Raw genomic sequence first — 21,339 nt, 5'->3', positions numbered from 1 at the left:
GTATAATCTAGGAGTTGGAGGTAGGCTTTGAGAATTTAATATTTTCACTATCACTCTAAAACATTTGGAAAGTTTGAATAAGGCCTTCCTTCTGGCTCTTCTCCTTCTTCCCAATGCTCTGCCAGTAATGTTTCCTCATGTGGCTGGCACTGCAGCTCCCTCGTTGATATTTCTTTTGTCCACTTCCATTCTATCTTAATTTAAAAAATAAATTTCCAAAAATTTTTTAGTTCTATTTTGTCAGTGTACACTTGCAGCTGCACACAAATTTGATTATAAGTTCTACGGTGCTGTGAAAAGCTTGCAGTTTTTTTTCCCCAAATGACAGGCAGTGTACATTATGAAGTACAAAATAATGTATGTTAAAGTACTGCCAGCAATAAATAAAAATTGCTTTTTTGGAAGAAATGACTTTGGAAATGAGGAAGAATGAGGGGGGAGGAGGAAACCGTCCACACAGGAAAGGAAAGAGCCACATTTAGAGGAGCCTCTGAGGGATAAAGACCAAGGACATACTTAAGGCATCTTGATCCCTGGAAACACTTAAGGAATCTACATCTTAGGCAATCCTCCAAGGGTTAAGTCACAGAGGGTAGTTAGGTTGGGTTAGATTTGCTAGTTTCTTTCCTAATACGATACTGGACCTTTACTTCCCAAGGACGGATCCTTCAGCATTGTTGAGTACCTAACTTGTGCCAGGGATCTGCACAGGAACTGGATTTGCAAAGGTGAAAGAGAGCACAGTTCGTCTTCAAGCATTTCTGGTCTTTAAAATAGAACACCCTTAAGAGGTAAGCGTAAAGGGACCTGCTGGAAAAAGAGAAAGCAGCTAGAAGCTTGGAAGAGTCCTCAGGACTGCGCTGACCGGAGGAAGTGAGTTGTGGTCTGAAGGACAAACTGAATTTCGATCGGTTTTTGTATCTTCCGAAAATAAATGATAATGTGAAATGAACAGATGCTCCCGAAAGGAAAGGGTTGGGATGAAGGATGACGTATTATATGGATGATTTAAAACACATTTAACTGGAGCAAAAACTTACACAAACCAGCCCCCTGTAACTGGCGGGAAAGAGGGGTCTAGATGGCAAACGAGTGCTGACTGATCAAACTGACATTTCCCCGCGTGCAGCGTCTTCTTCAGACTTGCACCTTGCTAAATGGAAATCTTGACTGCTATTCTCGAAAATCCAGCTTGAGGGGTTGGGGGAGAGGGCACCCACTTTCATTAGATTTTGCACACAGCATAGGGAGAATCCTACTTGCATGGTTCCAAGCCCTTTTCTCCCCTCAACCTCTGTAGTTTTATGGGTTGTGCGAGGTCTATCTGCAGGGATTTTAGAGGTTTTCCTCATCCTCTTGAAGAGAAGTAATAAAAGCATTTAAATTAGCGGGAGGGCGGTTAACACCCGCAGCCCTGGCTCCACCGCACGCCTCATCGCCCACTGGGGTTCACTCGGCGCCTGCCTTCAGCTGAGTCCCAACAGCGCTAACGGCCGCGGGGGCAGCAACGGCTCCCGGCAGCGCGCGGGGAGTGTTGGGCGCTCGGGACTCGCAGGCCAGCAGCGAGTTCACCAGGCGCAGGGAGAGGGGCGAGGCCGAGCCGTGGGCGGCTCTTGACGAACAGCCCTTCCGGCCAATTGGAAGCCGGGTCGACTTTTCCCCCTGCCAATAGGGAGCAGGACCCAGGCTGAGGGGCGCTTCCCGCGGGCTGCGGCTGGATTCGATCCTCCGCGGCGGCGGCTAAGGCGGGGGCGGAGGCTCGGCCTGGGCGGCGGGGAGCGGATTAGGGGAGGAGGGAAGACCGGAAGCCACGGTCGCGTCCCCATCCTTAGATTCGCTCCCCCGGGTTGGGAGCGGAGACGGAGAAGGAGGGAGAGGCTGAATGTTGGCTCCGTAATAAAGGGGAGCGGTTGCTCCGGAGCTTCCTCCCGGGGCGCCCCCCTCATCCCGGCCCGCTCCCTGCACCCACCCGGCTCCTGGGCGCCCGGCCCCCGAGGCCGGCCCGGCAGCGCAGACCTTCGCTGAAGACACTCGGCCAGTGGCGGGGCTGGCCGGCGGCGTCGGAGGCCCGCGCCCCGCCGCCACCCCCACCCCCACCCCCACCCTCTTGCCCGCCGGTCTCTCCGGCCGCCGCCATGTCCTCCTCCTCATCCTCTCCCAGGGAGACGTACGAGGAGGATCGCGAGTACGAGAGCCAGGCCAAGCGCCTCAAGACCGAGGAAGGGGAGATCGACTATGCCGCCGAGGAAGGCGAGAACCGCCGGGAACCTACGCCCCGGGGCGGGGGCGATGGCGGCGGCGGCGGTCGGAGCTTCTCACAGCCGGTAACAAAGCGCGGCGCCCCGTCCCCTGTGCCTGGCGGCTCCCCGGGAAGCAGGGCCCGGCGGCGGGGACTCGGCCCCGGGGCCTTCCGCGAGCCCAGTTTCCCCCCCCGCTGCTGCGCTGACCCAGTCGGGAAGCGCCGGCTCCTCTCTTTAGAGCTTTTATTCTTTGCCCTACCTGTTTCCCGCATCCCGACCGGGAACCCGGCTCCGGCCTGGCTGCAGGCCCCGCGTGCGAGTCGTTTGCCGGCCCTGAACTTGGGGAGGGTATCCGGACGGGGGCGGCGGGGCGGCGTTGCTTCCGCTCCGGGTGGGCTTTGGGGCGCGATTAGCTCTTTGTTACTTTAACTCCTCCGGCTGCTGGCCGGCGTCGGGACGACCCTTTCTCTCCCTTCTGCCCCTGTGCCCGCAGCATCCGCGCGCCGGCCTCGGTCACAGGATGGTTGCGTGGGTTCCGCCGGGGTCTCTCTCCACCTGGGTCCCGGGCAGAGCTGTAACCGAATGACAGATTGGGCTCTGCGCTCACACCCTAGTTCCCCTGAAGGTTTAATTTCAAAATTTTTACTCTTGGCAGGCATGGCGTGTATGCTTTGCTACCCAGGTTTAAGATCGTTGCTCAGTACAGATTTTACGTCTTCGATCAAAAAAAAAAAAGTGTTGGTAGGTGTTAACACCATCCTTATTTTCAGGTAAAACAGATCTTACCAGATTTGCCCCACGAAAGGAGGAACTGAACTCGAAATTGCATTAAACATACATTCTTACATTGTTCCTCTTATCAGAAATGTTAGGTGGAGGCAGAAGGAATGTGAAAATCGTCTTACCCACAGCGAGCAGTAGTAACTCTGCTTAAGTGCGTGGAGACTTTAAGGAAACAAAGCAAAGCAAAAATTTTTGCCCTTTTTTGGTGCACTTAAGATGTCTTAATGGCTTAGATGTCGTTTAAACATTTATCACATTTTAATTGTGATTTTTTGAAAAGAAGCTTTATCTGAAGTTTGAGACATTATACACATATATTCTACTCAGAATGTTTTTCACCATTTTATAAGAGGCACATTATAAGCCTTTTAGCTGTTGTTTGAATTTTTATGTGAAAAATTCTGGTCAGTAGTCCCCAGTGTTAGAGTTTCCAAATATGAAACAGTGACACACAGGTTTCAACACATTAGAAAAAAGGAACTTTTTCTTCCTAAAAATAAGTGTTTCCTTGTGGCTAGATATGGCTTTTGATTTTTTGTGCCTAGGTATTTGGAATATTAAAAATGTGGCTTGAACATGTGAATAAAGGAAATGCATGTTTTCTTAAAGTTTCAGTTCAAAACCAATTCCACTGTGGAATTTGGAAGCAGGAATATAGTAACTGATATTTTTGATGGAGCCGATGGATTGGTGTATTTCTTTTGCCAGAAGTCTTGAGTTTTTTGTGTAGTAGCATGAAACGTTTTAAGTGTTTTGGAAAGATACTTTAATTTTTTTATGAAAATTTTTTTCTTTGAAAAATAGATTTGGTATTAAGACAGTGGTATTATTTTGGATGTTGGGAAGAAAATAATACCTAATTAATATATCTAGAGTGAATTGTATCTGGCAGTGGAAATAGCACTGGGCAGGGCTTAGAGAGAGCCAGAAGTCTTAGCTAGCATACGATCAGTGTGCCTTTGGGAAAGTCCCTTAATTACTATTCTTGAGTTCATTTAGTCTGTAAAATATAAAAGTTGAACCTTTCCATACCTGAAGTTGTAGTTTGGTGATTAATGTAATGCAGCTTTTAAATTACCCAGGCAGAAACTAATACCTGCAGATTGAGTTATAAATTCTAATTTTTGTTTATCTTACTGTTGTTTTGTTTCTTAGGAGATAGTGAATTGCTTTTATTTAACTGTAGAACCAATACTGCACTGTCAATTTTAATGAAGTTTTATTTTTCCCGTTTTTAAACCTTTTTATTCATGTAAATTGTGGTGCTACTTTGAAATTATTGCAGCTGTGGAAACCTGCACATAATAAAATTTTATTAGGATAGGCATTCCCTGGATAGAAGTTTAATGTCTTGTGCGTCATCAGCTAGAAATATGGTAATTCATCTAACTGAAATGGGTTTGGCTCAACCTCAGTTGTCCTCCAGTCCAGCCAGGGAAGAAAATACCTTGTGGTCAAACTGTTAAACAACAGTAAATGCAGGTTAGGTACAATGATAAGCAATCTTTTCAATTCCAGTTGGAGGTTTGTAAGGTGCAAAGTAAGACTTCAAAGATTTACATTATTTAGCTTCAGATAATTAAGTTCCCACTAGTGCTTTAATAATATATTAATTAGATTTAAAGAGAAAAGTGAGTATTTAGGAAAAGCAGTGATGGGTGGCTCAGTCAGTTAAGCATCTGAGCTATTGATTTCTGCCTAGGTCCTGATTTCAGGGTTGTGAGATCGAGCCCCACCTTGGCCACTGAGCTGGCAGTCTACTTGTCCCTCTCCCTTTGCTCCTCCCCTCTTGCGTACTGTGTCAAATCTTAAAAAAAATAAAAAGGAAATCAGTGTTTTTACAAATGCTATTTAAAAATGAGTTGATAATTGTGAATGGTCATGATGTGTTAAGGTGCATGGAGAAATGAGTTAGGAAAAAAAGAAATGAGGTGGTAGGTTGGATATGAGAAATAAGACAGTCTTCAAATTTATGGCTTCTGGCACTTAATTTGAAAATCAAAAATCTAGAGTGTCTCAGATTCACTGGGCTGCATTGTTGAACAAAGCTGGATTATGGAGGTTTGTGATGTATTATACATTTAGTTATTCTTAGAGTGAGTGGTTGTCTTAAATTTAGCAGTCAGGACCTTCAGGATCATATTAATAGTAAATTTTGTATCTACTTATTTTTAAGAAAGCAGCTTGACTCCCAAATATTGGAGTTTTACTTGGCAAAACCAATTGAGGAATTAAATGGGGAGGTTATATAGAAATATCTGCTTTTTAAAAGACTGGTATCAATAAAGATTTATGGAGTGCTAATTCATTTTGGAGACTTTCAAGTTTTTCTTTTATTTTCTGTCAGTGACTCAAGAGGCAAATCAGATTGTTAAAATGGTTTGTTTGCTGATGTGGTGAAAATTTAAGTTTCTCAACTTTTAATAAATAGACTTACAAAATGGCAAAATGACAAGATAAAAATGTAGATCCTAGGATTTCCTAATGATATATATTAGGTAGAGAATCTAGTTTGAATTTAAGACACACTCCTATACTTTAAGGATCTGAATTACAGAGATGTATAGGTGTATTATGATGGCTTATTGGATGAATATAGGATAGGAGATGAGATGAGGTCACTTTGTTAGCTAGCTCCCATAGGAAAAGTTTAGAGGCTGACGGTGAGCATAGTAACTACACTCTGGGCAATAAATAAGTTAAAGGGTGTGTTCCCTGGAGGTAAGTGCCAGCGTCTTGAGGCTTCTTTAGTAATAATGTTCTCTGTCTCCTTTAGCTAAGCTATTCCAATAGAGTGAGGTGAGGATTTTCTGGCTTGGTATTAGGGAAAAATTGAAAAATACTAGGTTTTACTATCTTTTGGTTTTAATAATTGACTATATTTCTTTGTGTTAGTACATACAGTTGAAAGAGCTCTTAGTAGAGCCATAAGCCCAACCAAGGCAAGTGTCTTGGATCTGCTACCAGTATGCTTTGTCACTTAACATCTCTGGAGCTCAACTATCTCATGAGGAGGTTGGATTACATGAACAGTGTGATCTCTTAACTGATCAAAAAACAATACTTGAGGCCCTTTTATGTGCTGGCTGCTGTTCTCAGTGATGGAGATATAAAAGTTAAAAATTCCATATCTAAGAATCTGTGATTCATTTAGCGCTTTTTTTGCCTCTATGAATTGAAAACAAGTTTGAAAGCTTGTAGTTGCAGCCACAGTAGCAATTCAGGTGAGCTTAAGCAATACAAAAACTGGCAGACAGAGGTAGGGAATTTATTGGCCCACGTCACCGAGAAAGCCAAGTTGTGGCAGTAGTAGGCATGGCTGGGTCTAGGGATTTAGATGATGTCGCTGAGACTTGCTTCTGTATGCCCCGTTTCCTCTATGTATTTATAAAGCTAGACTTACATGCTTACAGCTAGCAAATAGAAAACACTCTTCTTCCCAGTGTCCATATATATCCCTTCTTCTTCTTTTTTTTTTTAAGATTTTATTTATTTATTTGACAGACAGAGATCACAACAAGTAGGCAGAGAGGCAGGCAGAGAGAAAGGGAAGCAGGCTCCCCGCTGAGCAGAGAGCCCGTTGTCGCGGGGCTCGATCCCAGGACTCTGCGATCATGACCTGAGCCGAAGGCAGAGGCTTAACCCACTGAGCCACCCAGGCGCCCCCATATATATCCCTTCTGACCAACACTTTTTATCTTCTCTCTTCCCTGCAGCTAATCACTGGGCTACTTCTGTGTGCATGACTGTGTGATTGAGAATACCAGAGGGACAACAGCGTTCAAGACGCACAAGGGTGCTTGTGTCCGTGTGTCTGTGCATGTGTGTTTAACCAGAAGAAGGGGAAAGGGGAGGGTGCCTGGGTGGCTCAGTGGGTTAAAGCCTCTGCCTTCGGCTTGGGTCATGATCTCAGGGTCCTGGATTGAGCTCAGCTGGGAGCCTGCTTCCCCCTCTCTCTCTGCCTGCCTCTCTGCCTACTTGTGATCTCTCTCTGTTAAATAAATAAATAAAATCTTTAAAAAAAAAAAAAGAAGGGGAAAGGGGTTCTGGGTGGCCAAAACCAAATAATTTCTACTACATGAGCAAAAAAGCAAAGATTTTTTTAGAAAGTTATTTGAAGCATATGGCTGTTCTTTTTAATTTTTGTTATGTGATCAGATGTACCTAAAAATATTAAATAAGAAAATTAAAGGGTTTCCCATATTTTGGATCTGCTCTATTATTTCTTAAAAAAAAATGGAAGAGAGAAATGGGTGCCTAGGTGGCTCAGTCGGTTAAGTGTCCAACTCTTGATTTTCGCTCAGGTCGTCATCTCAGATGGGTAGGATCAAGCCCATGTTGGGCTCACTGCTGGGCATGTAGCCTGCTTAAGATCCCCCCTCCCTGCTTGTCTCCCACATTTCTCCCTCTCTAAAAAAAGAAAGAAAGCAAGTAAAGAGATGTGATTGTTTAATAAAAATCATGTAGTGCAGCTGCCCCCTTAAAACTCCTTTGTTCTTGATTTGTATAACTATCCAAATAAAAGGGATAACTTAGTATCTAGAAATACTGTTTTCATTTCTTGGTATAATGTTGATAAATTCTTAGTTCTTTTTTTTTTTTTTTAAGATTTATTTATTTGAGAGAGAGAGAGAGATCACAAGTAGGCAGAGAGGCAGGCAGAGAGAGGGGGAAGCAGGCTCCCCGCTGAGCAGAGAGCCTGATGTGGGACTCGATCCCAGGACCCCGAGATCATGACCTGAGCTGAAGGCAGAGGCTTCAACCCACTGAGCCACCCAGGTGCCCCCCCCCCACTTTTTAAAAAAAGATTTATTTATTCATTTATTTGACAGAGAGAGGGAGGGAGAGAGAATTCTTTATTTAATGTTGATAAATTCTAATGCATCCAGAGAATGATTACCAGAATGGAAAAGATACTTTAAATCTCATTAGAAGAGGAATGACAGAAGAATCTGGGGCTGTTCAGCCTGACGGGTATATTTAGGTGTGGTGTGAGCAATCATTACAAATAATTGGAAGGTTATCATGTAGAAGAAGGAAATGTAGATAAGGGTAGGTGGCACCATTTAATATTTCTTGAACCATTGCTAAATAACTACATCTCTCACTGTGCTAGACATTTTATATTAGTATATTGTATATTTATTTACAGTAATTTTATGTGATACGGATTTTTTTAAAATAGTGAAACTGAGGCTCAGCAAAGTAATTAGCCTAAGATCAATGAGCCAGTAAGTGTCCAGATTCAAATGCTGGTCTGACTTCAAAGGCCATTTTGGATACAAAGTGACAGAGAGGGTGATTTGGATGCATATTAGGAAGAATTTTCTAAAAATATAATGGATTGTCTCATGAGTAGATGGTTTCCTGTCATTGGAGGTATGTAAGGAGAAGCTGGATAATCACTTGGCAGTGGTTCTGTGTCTGGTGTTGGCAAATAAATTACTGAGTTTGAGGTTGGAGTTTTGTTTTGTTTTTTTTTTTTTAAGATTTTATTTATTTATTTGACAGAGATCACAAGTAGTCAGAGCAGCAGGCAGAGGGAGAGGGACAAGCAGGCTCTCCGTGGAGTAGGGAGCCGATGTGGGACTCTATCCCAGAACCCTGGGATCATGACCTGAGCTGAAGGCAGCCACTTATAACAGACTGAGCCACCCAGGCACCCGAGGTTGGACTTTTTTAATCCTGTAATTGTAAGAGGGCAGAAGAAGGTTGTTCAGTTGCTGTTGAGCATGTGTTGGGCATGGAGATGTTGGGAAAACAAAAAAGCCTAGTAAGGACATTGTGCCTGGCTTTACTGGTTTACAGTTGTTGCTTTACTATGTGAAGAGGCATTAATGGGCCCTTCTTATTTTTCTCAGATAGAAACTTCATTTATACTCTACTGAGCTTCCCTTCTCTTCAGAAGAGCGTGCTCTTTAATCAACAATAGTCAAAATTCGCACTTAAAGTTGTTGTTACTAGAGTTGGTCCTTCAGATAGCCTTTAAGGGGCTGGGAGTTTGGAGTGGTTATAACTAGACTGGTCTATAGCCTGTAAAGGGGACCAGAGAATGCCTCCATTATAGTTGACAAAGTTTGCATAAGGAAAGGATAGAGTAATTAAAAAAGAAAAAAAAGTGTATGTAAAATGAAGGCATGCCTTCATTTGCTGAGTGCTCACTTGGAATATTGTTTTTAGTCTGAAATAGGTCTGGATGGAGCCTAGATAACTAAATAATTAGAAATGGAAGGAATTTGGGCTTCTGTATGAGAAAGGATTTTAAAAAGAAACTTTTGAACTGGAGAAGACAAAGTGTTAATACATGCATGGGGTAAATAATACTGATTTATTCGCCAATTAGTAGTTAGATGCATAATATAATACTTCAAAAGAGGTAATTTTAGCGTAAATAAGAGAAATTGTACAGCTGATTTCAGATTTCTCACCACTAGTATATAGGATAGGTAGAGATAAGAAAATACTGATTTGAGAAAAGTTTTAGGGGGCATCAGGTGGCTCAGTTAAGCATCTGACTCTTGATTTTGCCTTGGGTCATGATTGAGCCCCAGTGTTGGGCTCTGCGCTGGGCGTGGAGCCTGCTTAAGAATCTTGCTCGTCTTCCCCTGCCCCATTCCCCTGCTTGTGCACACTTGCTCTCTCTTTCTCCAAACCAAAAAAAAACCCAAAAAAATCCACCCCAGAACTTTTAATATTTGGGGCAAAGGGGGTGGTAAAAATATTGTTTGAAAAGATATCATTAGTATATCAGTTTTATATTTGGAAACAACCCTGGGGGGGTTTCTTTTTTTTTATTTTCACCGAAAGGATGAAAAAAAATTAAGTTCAAGAAAAGGGGCCATAATACAAAGATGAGAGAAATATCAAGGTAGATAAACTCATGAATGGCAGATTCACTGAGTGGGTATTAGGGAAATAACAAGGGGGACAGAGTATGTTTTCTGCCTTGAAGTTGAGATAATTGTATCTTCCCCTAAGTAGCATAGTGTTTACATTTAATAGCTTTTAGCTTCTGAAGAATGACTTACATTTTGAACTGTTCCATTTAGGAAATAAAATTAAATAATAATATATTAACATAAGGTAATCTTTGAGAGATTTAAAAAAATTGGTCCTGGAATCCATTTCTTTGAGAGAAGACCAATTTGAAAAATGGTCATTCTTTTAAGCATTGTATTCAAGATAATGGATATCCACGATGGGAAGGGAGGTAGATATATTCAGCTGACTGGTAGTGTTTTATTTTTTAAACCGAGCGGTGAGTTAATGACTGTTTATATTGTTCTTCATACCATATTGTAGGCCTTAAGTATTACATAATAAAATAATTTCCCAACTTTTTATTCTGTGAAATAGTCAATTACATATGTCCTTCACCTAGATTAATCAGTTTTTAACATTTTGCCATTTGGGATTTCATCTCCATATGTGTCTGTCTATATTTATATACATTTTCCCCCTAAACTTTGGAAGTAAGTTGCATATATCGTGACGATCCATCCCTAAATATCCCAGCTTTCCTAAAAATAAGGATATTCTTGGGGCGCCTGGGTGGCTCAGTGGGTTAAGCCTCTGCCTTCGGTTCAGGTCATGATCTCAGTGTCCTGGGATCAAGCCCCACATCAGGCTCTGCTCAGCAGGGAGCCTGCTTCCCCCTCTCTCTCTGCCTGCCTCTGCCTACTTGTGATCTCTGTCTCTGTCAAATAAATAAAATCTTTAGGGGAAAAAAAGAATAAGGATATTCTTTTCACATAAACATTACCAATATAATGGTATACCTAAGACAGTAGTTCTATTGCATAATATAATATCCTGTCTATATTTAAATTTCTCCAGTTATCCCTAAGATGTCTTTTATACCAGTTTTTACTATTATAAAGACTTAAGTATTGCCTTTGGTTGTTGTCTCTCTTTAGTCTTAATCTAAAATCTTCCACTATTTTTTTATACTAACTTTTTGAAGAGTCTTAGCCAATGTAGTTTTCTTCTGTACGTTTACCTTCACCAGCTGATTTCTAAGGATAGCAAAGATGACTGTCTTATTTCTTGAAGTTAATTGTTGTCTCATTATTTTTAGAGTAAAACTTACTATTTAAACTTTAAATATATGTTCCAAATTAAGTTTTCAGGTATGATTTAGAGCTCTTTTCCTGCATTGCTGTTCAGTTATATTTAGTAGCTTAATGATGATAATGCACATTTGGTTGTTGAGTTTTACTTAGGCAGAGTCTCATTTGTTAAGGTTGTTAATGGAGTGTTTGGTTACATGGTGTACAATCAGAATGATTCATTTCAAACTTAGTGGCGTGTAATGAATATCTGCTTGACCATAGAAAAGACTTAGCATAAGCAATTCAAATGACATTCCAAGTATTGAATTAGTATTTGCAGAGGACTGAATTTATTTGTTGAATTTGACAATAGTGTAAGAGAGTAGTCACATGGTTACTTTATATATTTAAATTAGCTCTTTTCTTTAAGCCATGATGTAATTTTTTAAGTTATAAAGTAAACAGTAAAAAGATGCTTTTAAAATAGCCATAAAGAGATTTAATTTTCTTAAAATGATTCTCAAGTTTTAAAGCTAAAACATTTGTGCTTTTAGATTAGTCTGCTTGTAGGAGGAAAAAACCTTTAATAGATTTTTTTGGTGTATATGTACAAACATATGGGGGGGGGCTCTCCGCTCGGTGAGGATCCTTTTTCTCTCTCTCCCCTGCCTGCTGCTCTGCCTGCCTGTGTTCTGTCAAATAAATTAAAATCTTAAAAAAAGAAAAAAATCAAAATTTTCATGCCGAACATTTAATTGATGATTTTTTTCTCAGGTCCTTTTGCTAACTTGTGAATGCAATTTGGTTTGGGGTTTTGTTTGTTTGTTTGCTTGCTTTTTAATGCAGGATTGAATTTACTAAAGATGCAATTTAGACTTTGAAAGTTTTTAACTATAAATTATTTTCTTTTGCTAGGAGGCAGGTGGAAGTCATCATAAAGTTTCTGTTTCACCTGTTGTCCATGTTCGAGGACTCTGTGAATCTGTGGTGGAAGCAGACCTTGTGGAGGCTCTGGAGAAATTTGGGACAATATGGTAAGGCTCATAGGGACTTCATGCAGATTGAAAACAGTATGGTAAAAGCCTTGATGTTTAAGTATATATTGATGTCATAGTATATATTGTTTGCCTGTGATTGTATTTCTTTAGAACCTTTGTATTTCTTTTAAACCTCTTAGTCTTAACCTTCTGGGATGATGCATGGATGTTTTTTTGTGGATCCATGATCACCTTTCACTCCTCAGCCAGGTTGTATGTGAAATAGATTACGGCACCTTTCATCTGATTTTCAGATCAGTCCATGATTCCTTGTTAAATACTGCTTTAATGTTTAAATGAGTTGATTACACCCTTCTTCTTTAGAATTTTAAGTAGTGGTGCTTAAAAACTGATTTTTTTTTTTTTTTGGTTGTTTATTTTGAAATATTTAAGAATTAATTGGTAAGTAAAAGGGGGGTAGATTAAGGGTAGGCATTATTTGTGTAGGTTTGTGTTGTTGAGTTCTTACGCAGACCACGAGCAATCAGTGTTTTCTCCTAGTTTGTTTTATTTTGTGTTTTGTATTCACTCAGGCTCCTCCTTTCACTTCCCACAGCTGCTGTATGCTTAAGAATATTGACTTAAGTGAAAACATAATCAGAAAAGTGAATTTGCTGCCAAAAATAGATACTCAAAAATTCTAATTATTTTTGGAGTATGCCCGGCTGTTGTTCTCTTCTTAGTATGGGTAGTCTGGAGTTGATTTTATTAGTTTTTCCTTGGTGACTATGTTTGGGGTTTTGGTTATAGGCATCAGGCACAGACTAACTTAAAATATACAAACAGCAAAGAAATTTCAGTATATTTGCTGAGATTGTTTGATTGCTTGATTGCTTCAAACTTATAAAAATTTATGTGGAGTTCTGAGTTTTGAAAGGATGCATAAATAGATGATGGTGAGAGAGTGATCAGAGATGTCCAACAGGAATCGTTGCTTCAAAGAAGCAGTAGTAGAAGTGTTAAGTGACACCTTCCATCATGGCGTCTTTTTTATTAATTCTCTTGATGACTTTATAGAGAGGTGGATGACTTGGCGAACCTGTTATCCTCAACTTATGAACCTCAGAAACCACAGTTACATATTGTTTATTTTTGGAGGTATGAAGTGGCAATCTACACAGCAGAAGAAAGCCCATTTCTTAAAGTGTCATTAGGATGACTATCATTTGTTAGTCATTTGAAGTGGATATTGGAAGTTTAAGTTTTTGTCTGGAGCTTCATTTATTGAAGCAGACCTTTAGCCTTATTTAGACCTTGCATGTTAGTGCTAGGCTAGCCCTATGGGTTGCATTGTCTCATGAAGTTAGAAAGAGATGGCTATTTCTGGTTTATCCCCCCCCCCTTTTTTTTTAAATATTGGGCTTTTAAAATTACTTCCTTAAAGTGAAGAAATACTGAAGCAATATTAGAAAACCCGTTGATGAGCAAATACTGGTGGAAACTTTAGAGAAATAATAACTGTGTCGATACTTTGATGTTAATTATGACCATGACCTGAACATTGGGCATTAAAGAAATAGGACTGTTTGTTGAAGTTGAATTATTTGAATCACTTTTGAGTGGCCTGTCCAATTTTAGCCTGTTTCTTTTTGATATTTAGTCCATGGTAAAGTGTTTTATTTGTGAATATAATTCAGTGACTTTGCATAGTGCATCATTCTGCCCTCAGGATTGGTAGTTTTGTGGATAAAAAAGTGAAATAATTGGAACAAATTGGTATAAAATTAGAAGTTTGATTGGCATAAATGTGTGCCATAGGAGTTTTAACTATATGAAGTGATCTTGAGTAAGAGGTGGCTGCTTTTAAAGCTGAAAGAACCTTGAATAGCCTCCAATGAGGAATAGGTGTTTTGCTTCAGAATGTTGCATTTTAGAACCTTTTTCTGTTTATTTCTTTAGTGGTGTGTGTGCGATTATGAAGATTATATAGAAACTGCTCATACTAAAAAGATGTGTCGCTAAATTCAACATGTAGTAAGTTTATACCTAAAAACTAAATGTGTAGGAAAGAAGTTTAGGAGCAACTACAATATGATGTTGGTTGTGTCAATTTAATGAAATTCTATATATTTTTTTGTCTTTATTCTGTAGTGTATCCATGTATTAGGATCAAAAAGAATGTTTAAAAATCTTTACTGCGTCTCTCTTCCTACCTTTCCCCCTCCCATTAAAGGAGAGGATGCTAGGTATAATTAGCTGTATTGGTTTAAAATTTTATTTTATTTATTTTTTAAGACTTTATTTATCCATTTGACAGACAGAGACACAGCAGGAGAGGGAACACAAGCAGGGGGAGTAAGAGAGGGGAGGAGCAGGCTTCCCGTGGAGCAGGGAGCCTGGGACTACAACTGGAGCTGAAGGCTGACGACACCCAACCGAGCCACCCAGGCGCCCTGGTTTAAAATTTTAAAACAAAACTTTTGGGACTTAATTTTCTTTTCTTTTTTTTTTAAAAGATTTTATTTATTTATTTGACAGAGAGAGCTCACAAGTAGGCAGAGCAGCAGGCAGAGAGAGAGGGGGAAGCAGGCTCCCCGCTGAGCAGAGAGCCCGATGTGAGGCTCTATCCCAGAATCCTGGGATCATGACCTAAGCCAAAGGCAGAGGCTTAACCCACTGAGCTACCCAGGCGCCCCTGGACCTAATTTTCATTTAAAAATTGGTAAATGTATTTTGAATTATAAGTTGAAAGCACTGACCCTACTATGTCCCTTAGTCCCATTGTCTATTTTCTTTCTTTTCTTTGGTCTTCCAGTCTCCCTCATATTAGTGCTTTTAAGATTTCTTATAAATTATGTGCCAGACAGTTTAGATGCATTCTGAGACGTCTAAAACATTCTAATTTCTCCTTTATCTTCATGTAATGACACTTTTTAACTTTTAACTGTGCTTCTAGTTCACTTACTATAGTTACAGAGGCAGTTTTACTGTGACCAAGTCTATAATAGGCCAATAAAGAATTTATTTTTGAACCTTTATAAGTTTCTGTGTGCCAAAGGATCAAAGGGCATTATTAACTTATTTACTTGGTAATACCATTTAGCTATTCAACCAACATATATATTTGAGAGGAGAATGTTTGTTCTTCCTTAATTTCTTTAGCATAGTTCTAATTCCAGGGTTTTCTATTTTTCATGCAAGACATCAGAATGTTAGCAAGAAATTTCTAAAAGGAATGCTTTTCTCTCCTAGTATTTATATTTTGCATTCATAATTGGTAAATCTTTAATTCAAGGTCTGTTGTTATTTTCTTTAATTTTGAACAATGTGGGTGGGAGAGCTAACAAGCCTCATAGACGAACGAATACTGATTTTTGAATGCCTGTTACACATCAGCTCTGTTTTCTTGATTCTAAAGATATGAAAATGAGGCAAAACAAGCAGTTTGAATGCAGTAACATAATCGTGACAACAAAAAAACAAAAAAATCGTGACAGCTGAAATTCATAAGAAATTACATAATTTGCCAGGTTACAAAGTGGTCTGTTTCTTACTAATAAACCATTTGCCACTTTCTAAAGGGTAGTGGTAGGTCCAGATGCTTATTGAGAAACAGTGCTGTCACTGAGTACCTGGCGTGATGATTTTTCTGCAGACTTCTACTATTATAAAGCCATGATGATTGTATTTTAAAACATTTTTAAGGGGCTTGTTCTTATGAACAGAGGAGATTATTGTTTCCCCTGGTGTGATCCACATGCTTTGATTTCTTTCTTCCCTTCCTCCCTTCATTGCTTTATTATTTCATATATTTATTTAAAATATGTTCTTCCCCAAGAGTATACAGTGAAATGTGACTAACTTCACCCTCTTACTCATAGGCAACCATGATTACCATAATCCAGTGAATAATTTTTCTTGGATTCTTTAATATTTAAAAATATTTTGGAGGAGATTATTTGTATGAAATTGGTTGGTTTGGAGTTGCTTCTCTGTATCTTTTGATTCTCTTATTTTTAGTAAGATAAATGAAAGTGTATAGTCAGTTCTTAGTTATTAGTGTGGGCAGTTATTTATTTGGAAAAATTGATAGAGGTAGTATCTGTTTTTAGAGTTCCCAAATGCTAATCTTCTGTTCAGTTTTATTTCCATTGGTTTCTATATCTAGATATTTTCTTTTTTTGTTTTTTTTTTCAAAGATTTTATTTATTTGACAGAGATCACTAGTAGGCAGAGAGGCAGGTAGAGAGAGAGAGAGAGGAGGAAGCAGCCTTCCCGCTGAGCAGAAGAGCCTAATGTGGGTCTCAATCCCAGGATTCTGGGATCATGACCTGAGCCAAAGGCAGAGGCTTTAACCCTCTGAGCCACCCAGGCGCCCTCTATCTAGATATTTTCTAATATTGCTTGGGAGTGGCGACCTGAAGAGTAAAGGGGGCGGTGTCATTAGTAACTAACAGAGACTTGTGCTTGGGGAGGGCAAAAGGTGGAAAACCTCTCAGTCACAGGAGGCTAAGCTTGCAACTATGCATCATCTACCTGATGTACCACGGCTTATTTGGATGATTTAAGAATTGACTAACATTACATATATGTAGTGAAGAATACTAATCTCTATAATTTGACATATTTTTTTTAAAGTCTGCTTTCCTTGATTGAGATAAAATAATGTTAACTGAATTTATTATATTTGGGTATTCCTTTCCAATCTCCCTTTCAGCTATGTTATGATGATGCCATTTAAACGGCAGGCTCTAGTGGAATTTGAAAACATAGATAGTGCCAAAGAATGTGTGACGTTTGCTGCGGATGAACCTGTGTACATTGCTGGTCAACAGGCTTTTTTCAACTATTCTACAAGCAAAAGGATCACTCGGCCAGGAAATACTGATGATCCATCAGGAGGCAACAAAGTTCTTCTCCTATCAATTCAGAATCCTCTTTATCCGATTACAGTGGTATGCAGTTTGTATAATAAACTAAATTAAAAGTGATTTTGAAAATTGCCTCTAGAGTGACTAACCTGTAGTTTTCTTCACTGCCATCTAGATATTTGAAAATATTGTTTTTTAAAGAATTATTAAAATGAATATATCATGCTTAACAAAGAAATGGTGAGCACTGAAGTTAAAATGTCAGAAGTGCAGTTGTAACAAATAAGCACTTTTCAGAATTGGTATTATTTAGCATCAGTGTTAACTATTTCTGATAAGGAATTAGACAGACTTGTTAGATAATCCAAGAAATTTCTCTCGCTCATGTGCCAGCACATGTGTTAAGACCATCTATTAGGTAAGGACAGAATCTCAAAGATGTATATATTATTGTAAGTGCTTTTGAGATAACTTATTAAAAACTTGTCTCATTTACTTAAAATTTCCTGTTTCACCCTTTAAAACAGTGATATTAGCAGAATTTTTACAAAGGATTCATGTTCTGAACCAGTTAAGTTTTTTACTTCATAATCACATGCTGTTTCATAATAAGCCAGTAACAAGGACACTTTATTTTTTATTTATTTATTTATTTTTTTAAGGACACTTTATTCTTGTGATGAATAGAATATCATAGTAAGGGAAGCTTCAGTTAGTATGACTTCTAGTAAGGACTTATGATATTGGGACATAAAGCCAAGATACAGATATAAGATATACAAGATATATAGATATAAGAATACAGATATTAATAAGTCTATAATATCCCTAGACTTATTAATAAGCAGTATTAATTAGTATTAATTACAGTATTTTGTGTTCAGGGAGAAAGAATGTACCTAATCTAGTACAAGTAGTCTGATTTGTTTATGGTTGTATCCCTAGAACCTAATGGTGCTGCTGTGTAATTGTAGGTGCTCAAGAAATTTCTTGGTAGTTGAAGAATTTTTCTTAAGTAGGTGTTAAGTTCTCTCTTATTTAATTCAGGGATCTTGTTTGCTGACATCTAACATTGTATAAATGATCTTTCTGGAATCTTTTCTCTAGATCATCATTGTCCCTTGAAAAATAAATGCCAAGTTTATCTGTTACTACTTCTTAATAAATATTTATTTCTATAATTCAGGGGATTCTAAAATACTCCTGAGTCACTTTGGAAAACAAAACATAAATTAATTGAATATAATTTCGGTTTACTTACTGTGTGTTGTCAGACGTTATTTTAGGTACCTGTTAAAGTAAGAATCAAGGATTTTGGGGGGAGATAGAGGTAACAGTCCTTTTGAAATGTTTCATTGTAACTTCTCCGATGTTTGTTCTACTGTATGGGTGAGGAAATAATTTTAGAAGTATAACAGTTTTTAAAAGTTTAATGAGTAATGGATAAAAGTGACATCTTGAGGGTGTTTGTTTTTTTTTTTAAGTTAAAAAAAGCAGGGTATCATTTTCTTGTTTTTCCAAATGTAAAATGTGAAAAAAATCTTGTTTTCTTTCCTTCATAGGATGTTTTATATACTGTATGCAACCCAGTTGGAAAAGTACAACGTATTGTTATATTCAAGAGAAATGGGATACAAGCAATGGTTGAATATCCTTTACTTAGAAATTTTTTTTATTGATGTAGAAGATTGCTGTGTAATATGGTCTTATTTTTTCCTGCTTAATCATATCTTGACAAGTGGTATTTATTCTCTGCTCTTCACCAAAAACATACTTGGTTTAGATTTAAAAAATGAAACTGCAGTACCCACAGATAAGAATAACTTGCTACCTAAAAACATTCCCATACTTCATCTCATAGTGTTCTTTGTCTTTTTAATAGGGGGGAAAAATAACATTTTTTGATAATGTGTTCATTTGTACCTTTTTATTTTATTTTTTAGAATTTTTTGTCGTGGGGCGCCTGAGTGGCTCAGTGGGTTAAGCTTCTGCCTTCAGTTCAGGTCATGGTCTCAGGTTCCTGGGATCAAGCCCCGCAACGTGCTCTCTGCTCAGCGGGGAGCCTGCTTCCCCCCTATCTCTGCCTGCCTCTCTGCCTACTTGTGATCTCTCTCTCTCTCTATCAAATAAATAAATCTTTAAAAAAATAAATTTTTTGTGTTCAGTTAGCCAGCATATAGTACATCATTAGTTTTTGTTGTACTGTCCAATGATTCATTAGTTGTGTATAACACCCAGTGCTCATTTGTACCTTTTTAAAATGTATCCCAAATGGACTTTTCTGACTCTCTCCTTAAAAACAGGTAGTTTGGAAGTACCAAAACTTTAGAGAGTCAGTAATATAAAGCTCTTCTTACCTTTTTTTGTTGAATTTTTCAAATGGGTCATAGTTTATATAAGAACTTTTTGTTGTTGTTGTTGAGTAAAAAGAGCAAGTTGCGAATATACAGGCAATACATACAAAGTATGTATTGTATAATCCCATGTAAAAAAATAACTATTCCCCCCAACCTATGTGTACATGTGTATGCATAGAGAAAGGTGGGGGTATACAGCAGACTCTTAATGGTGTTGACCTCAAGCAAGGTGTTTTAGCCCCCTGCTTTTTTTTAACCATTTTGGTGGTTTGATTTTTGTTTTTTCTTAAACAACTATAGGCCGAAGTAATTTTTTAAAACCAATAAAATGAAGATAGTTAAATGATTATAAAACTCTGCCTTCTCAGAAATATATAAAAATCAAATATTTGCTTTATGTAGTTTGTTTTTTTGGTAATGTTTTTCCTCCTTTAAGAGTAAAATATTTCAAGATAACAGACTGTCATCATTTGCCAGGGAATTGGATCATGCTCCATTTCCCCTCTTCTTTTCAGTTTATAAAGTTCTTTTGAGATTTAGAAGGATTAATGTAGATAGTTTGGTTTACTATGTTTTCTTTGGTGCCCTGGATCTTAAAAAATAAATTCTCCTAAAATTCATCTAGAAATTTTATTGGTAAAACATTTCTGGAAGTGAGAGTTACAGTTGATTATTTTTCGGTCCTTTTCTTAGGCAGTGAATAATGATTAAATATTGGACACTTTAAACCAAATTTCCTTAATAGAGCTTATGTTTGAATCAGTTCTTTGTGCCCAGAAAGCTAAAGCAGCACTCAATGGAGCGGATATTTATGCTGGATGTTGCACGCTAAAAATCGAATATGCAAGGGTAAATATATTTTCAACACTTTGCCAAAGAAATATTTATGCTTTGGATATACAGTTTGAGCTTATTTTCTTTTTGATTTTAACAGCCAACTCGTCTAAATGTTATTAGGAATGACAATGACAGTTGGGACTACACTAAACCATATTTGGGAAGGCGAGGTAAGTATTTTATGCATTTTAGAATGTACTCACATCTGCTGACAAATTTTTACATGCAGTTAGATTCCTTTTTCCTGAGGTGAGCTAGTGCATTTAAATGAAAACCTTGTTGGTGAATGCTTTTGTTGCGAAAGGCCATGTAATGCTGGAAAATAACCTTGAAATTAGTGCCCCCTACTGGTATGTGCTGAGTTATTTATATTTAGTTCAACAAGGAGCCCATACATACAGGCACGCCCGCAGTTCAAGGACTTGCATTTCTCCAAGCAGCTCTCTCTCTTTGGAGGAGAGGAAACTGATTCAGAATATTCCTTACAAACTGCAAACTTGCACACTGCTTCTCTATGGAAAGGACTTTTCCCCCAAGCTGGACGAGGCATTAAGAAGGATAGAGGACTCCAACAGGCTGACTCTACACTTCATCATGCACAACATCGGCATCAGCAAAAAGCCCTCTGAAAAACTCAGACTTGCAATTCACCTTGACTGCATACTGCATGCACCATCACCCCAAGTTTTTAAAGGAGGACACTTAACAGTACTTCAGACTTGCATGGGATGAACACCATGATAGACTGTGCCCATTTATTCAAGTTGTATGTGTATATTGGTCTGATTTCCCTTAAGGTTCCAGTTGTAGAATTTAAGACTTCTCACTAACGGGTACTAGACTTTATTTACAATGTTGTAAATCTTAATGCCCATTAATGTAACTGTTTTCAGCTCAGATTCAAATTGTTAATTGGCAGATAACCAGGGCCAGTTTATCTATAGGTCTTGAGAATTGCTAATGCTCAACCAATCCACACAGATATTAAAGATAAAAGGTTTAGAAAGGTGCACATTTGCTGCACTCCAATTTACTCTTTTGGGGTTTTTTTCCTTAACTGTGGACATTGAGCACATTAACATAATGATGAAAAGTTGCATTATATGTAAAAGATGGTTTCTGTGTGGTTTGATTTTTTTTTTTTTTTGTAAAGTGGCTGTTTATAAGTTGTCACTTTTTGTAACAATTTAAGGTTATCATTCATGTTAACTTGTGTAACTAGA

At 38.5% G+C, this 21,339-nt stretch overlaps 1 protein-coding gene across 2 annotated transcripts in view; it reads left to right on the top strand.

Annotated features, from left to right (window-relative positions):
• The first annotated feature begins 1,810 nt into the window (after positions 1–1,810).
• The window catches only part of LOC111158369 (heterogeneous nuclear ribonucleoprotein L like), a 38,084-nt gene continuing 18,555 nt past the window's right edge, over positions 1,811–21,339 (top strand). The window contains exons 1-6 of one of the 2 annotated variants that reach the window (XM_022520380.1): positions 1,811–2,324; positions 11,990–12,108; positions 16,769–17,006; positions 18,485–18,565; positions 20,027–20,128; positions 20,214–20,286. In XM_022520380.1, the coding sequence (XP_022376088.1) occupies positions 2,136–2,324; positions 11,990–12,108; positions 16,769–17,006; positions 18,485–18,565; positions 20,027–20,128; positions 20,214–20,286 (802 nt within the window). In that variant the 5' untranslated portion in view covers positions 1,811–2,135. Of the gene's footprint in view, positions 2,325–11,989; positions 12,109–16,768; positions 17,007–18,484; positions 18,571–20,026; positions 20,129–20,213; positions 20,287–21,339 lie in introns of both variants that reach the window. The other variant, XM_022520379.1, reaches the window with a different exon arrangement.

Source organism: Enhydra lutris, unplaced genomic scaffold (genome assembly GCF_002288905.1).
Source record: "Enhydra lutris kenyoni isolate GAN:26980312 unplaced genomic scaffold, ASM228890v2 scaffoldscaffold59, whole genome shotgun sequence".
NCBI lineage: Eukaryota > Metazoa > Chordata > Mammalia > Carnivora > Mustelidae > Enhydra > Enhydra lutris.
Note: the sequence above shows the minus strand (reverse complement) of the source record. Positions and strands in the feature narration are given on the sequence as shown.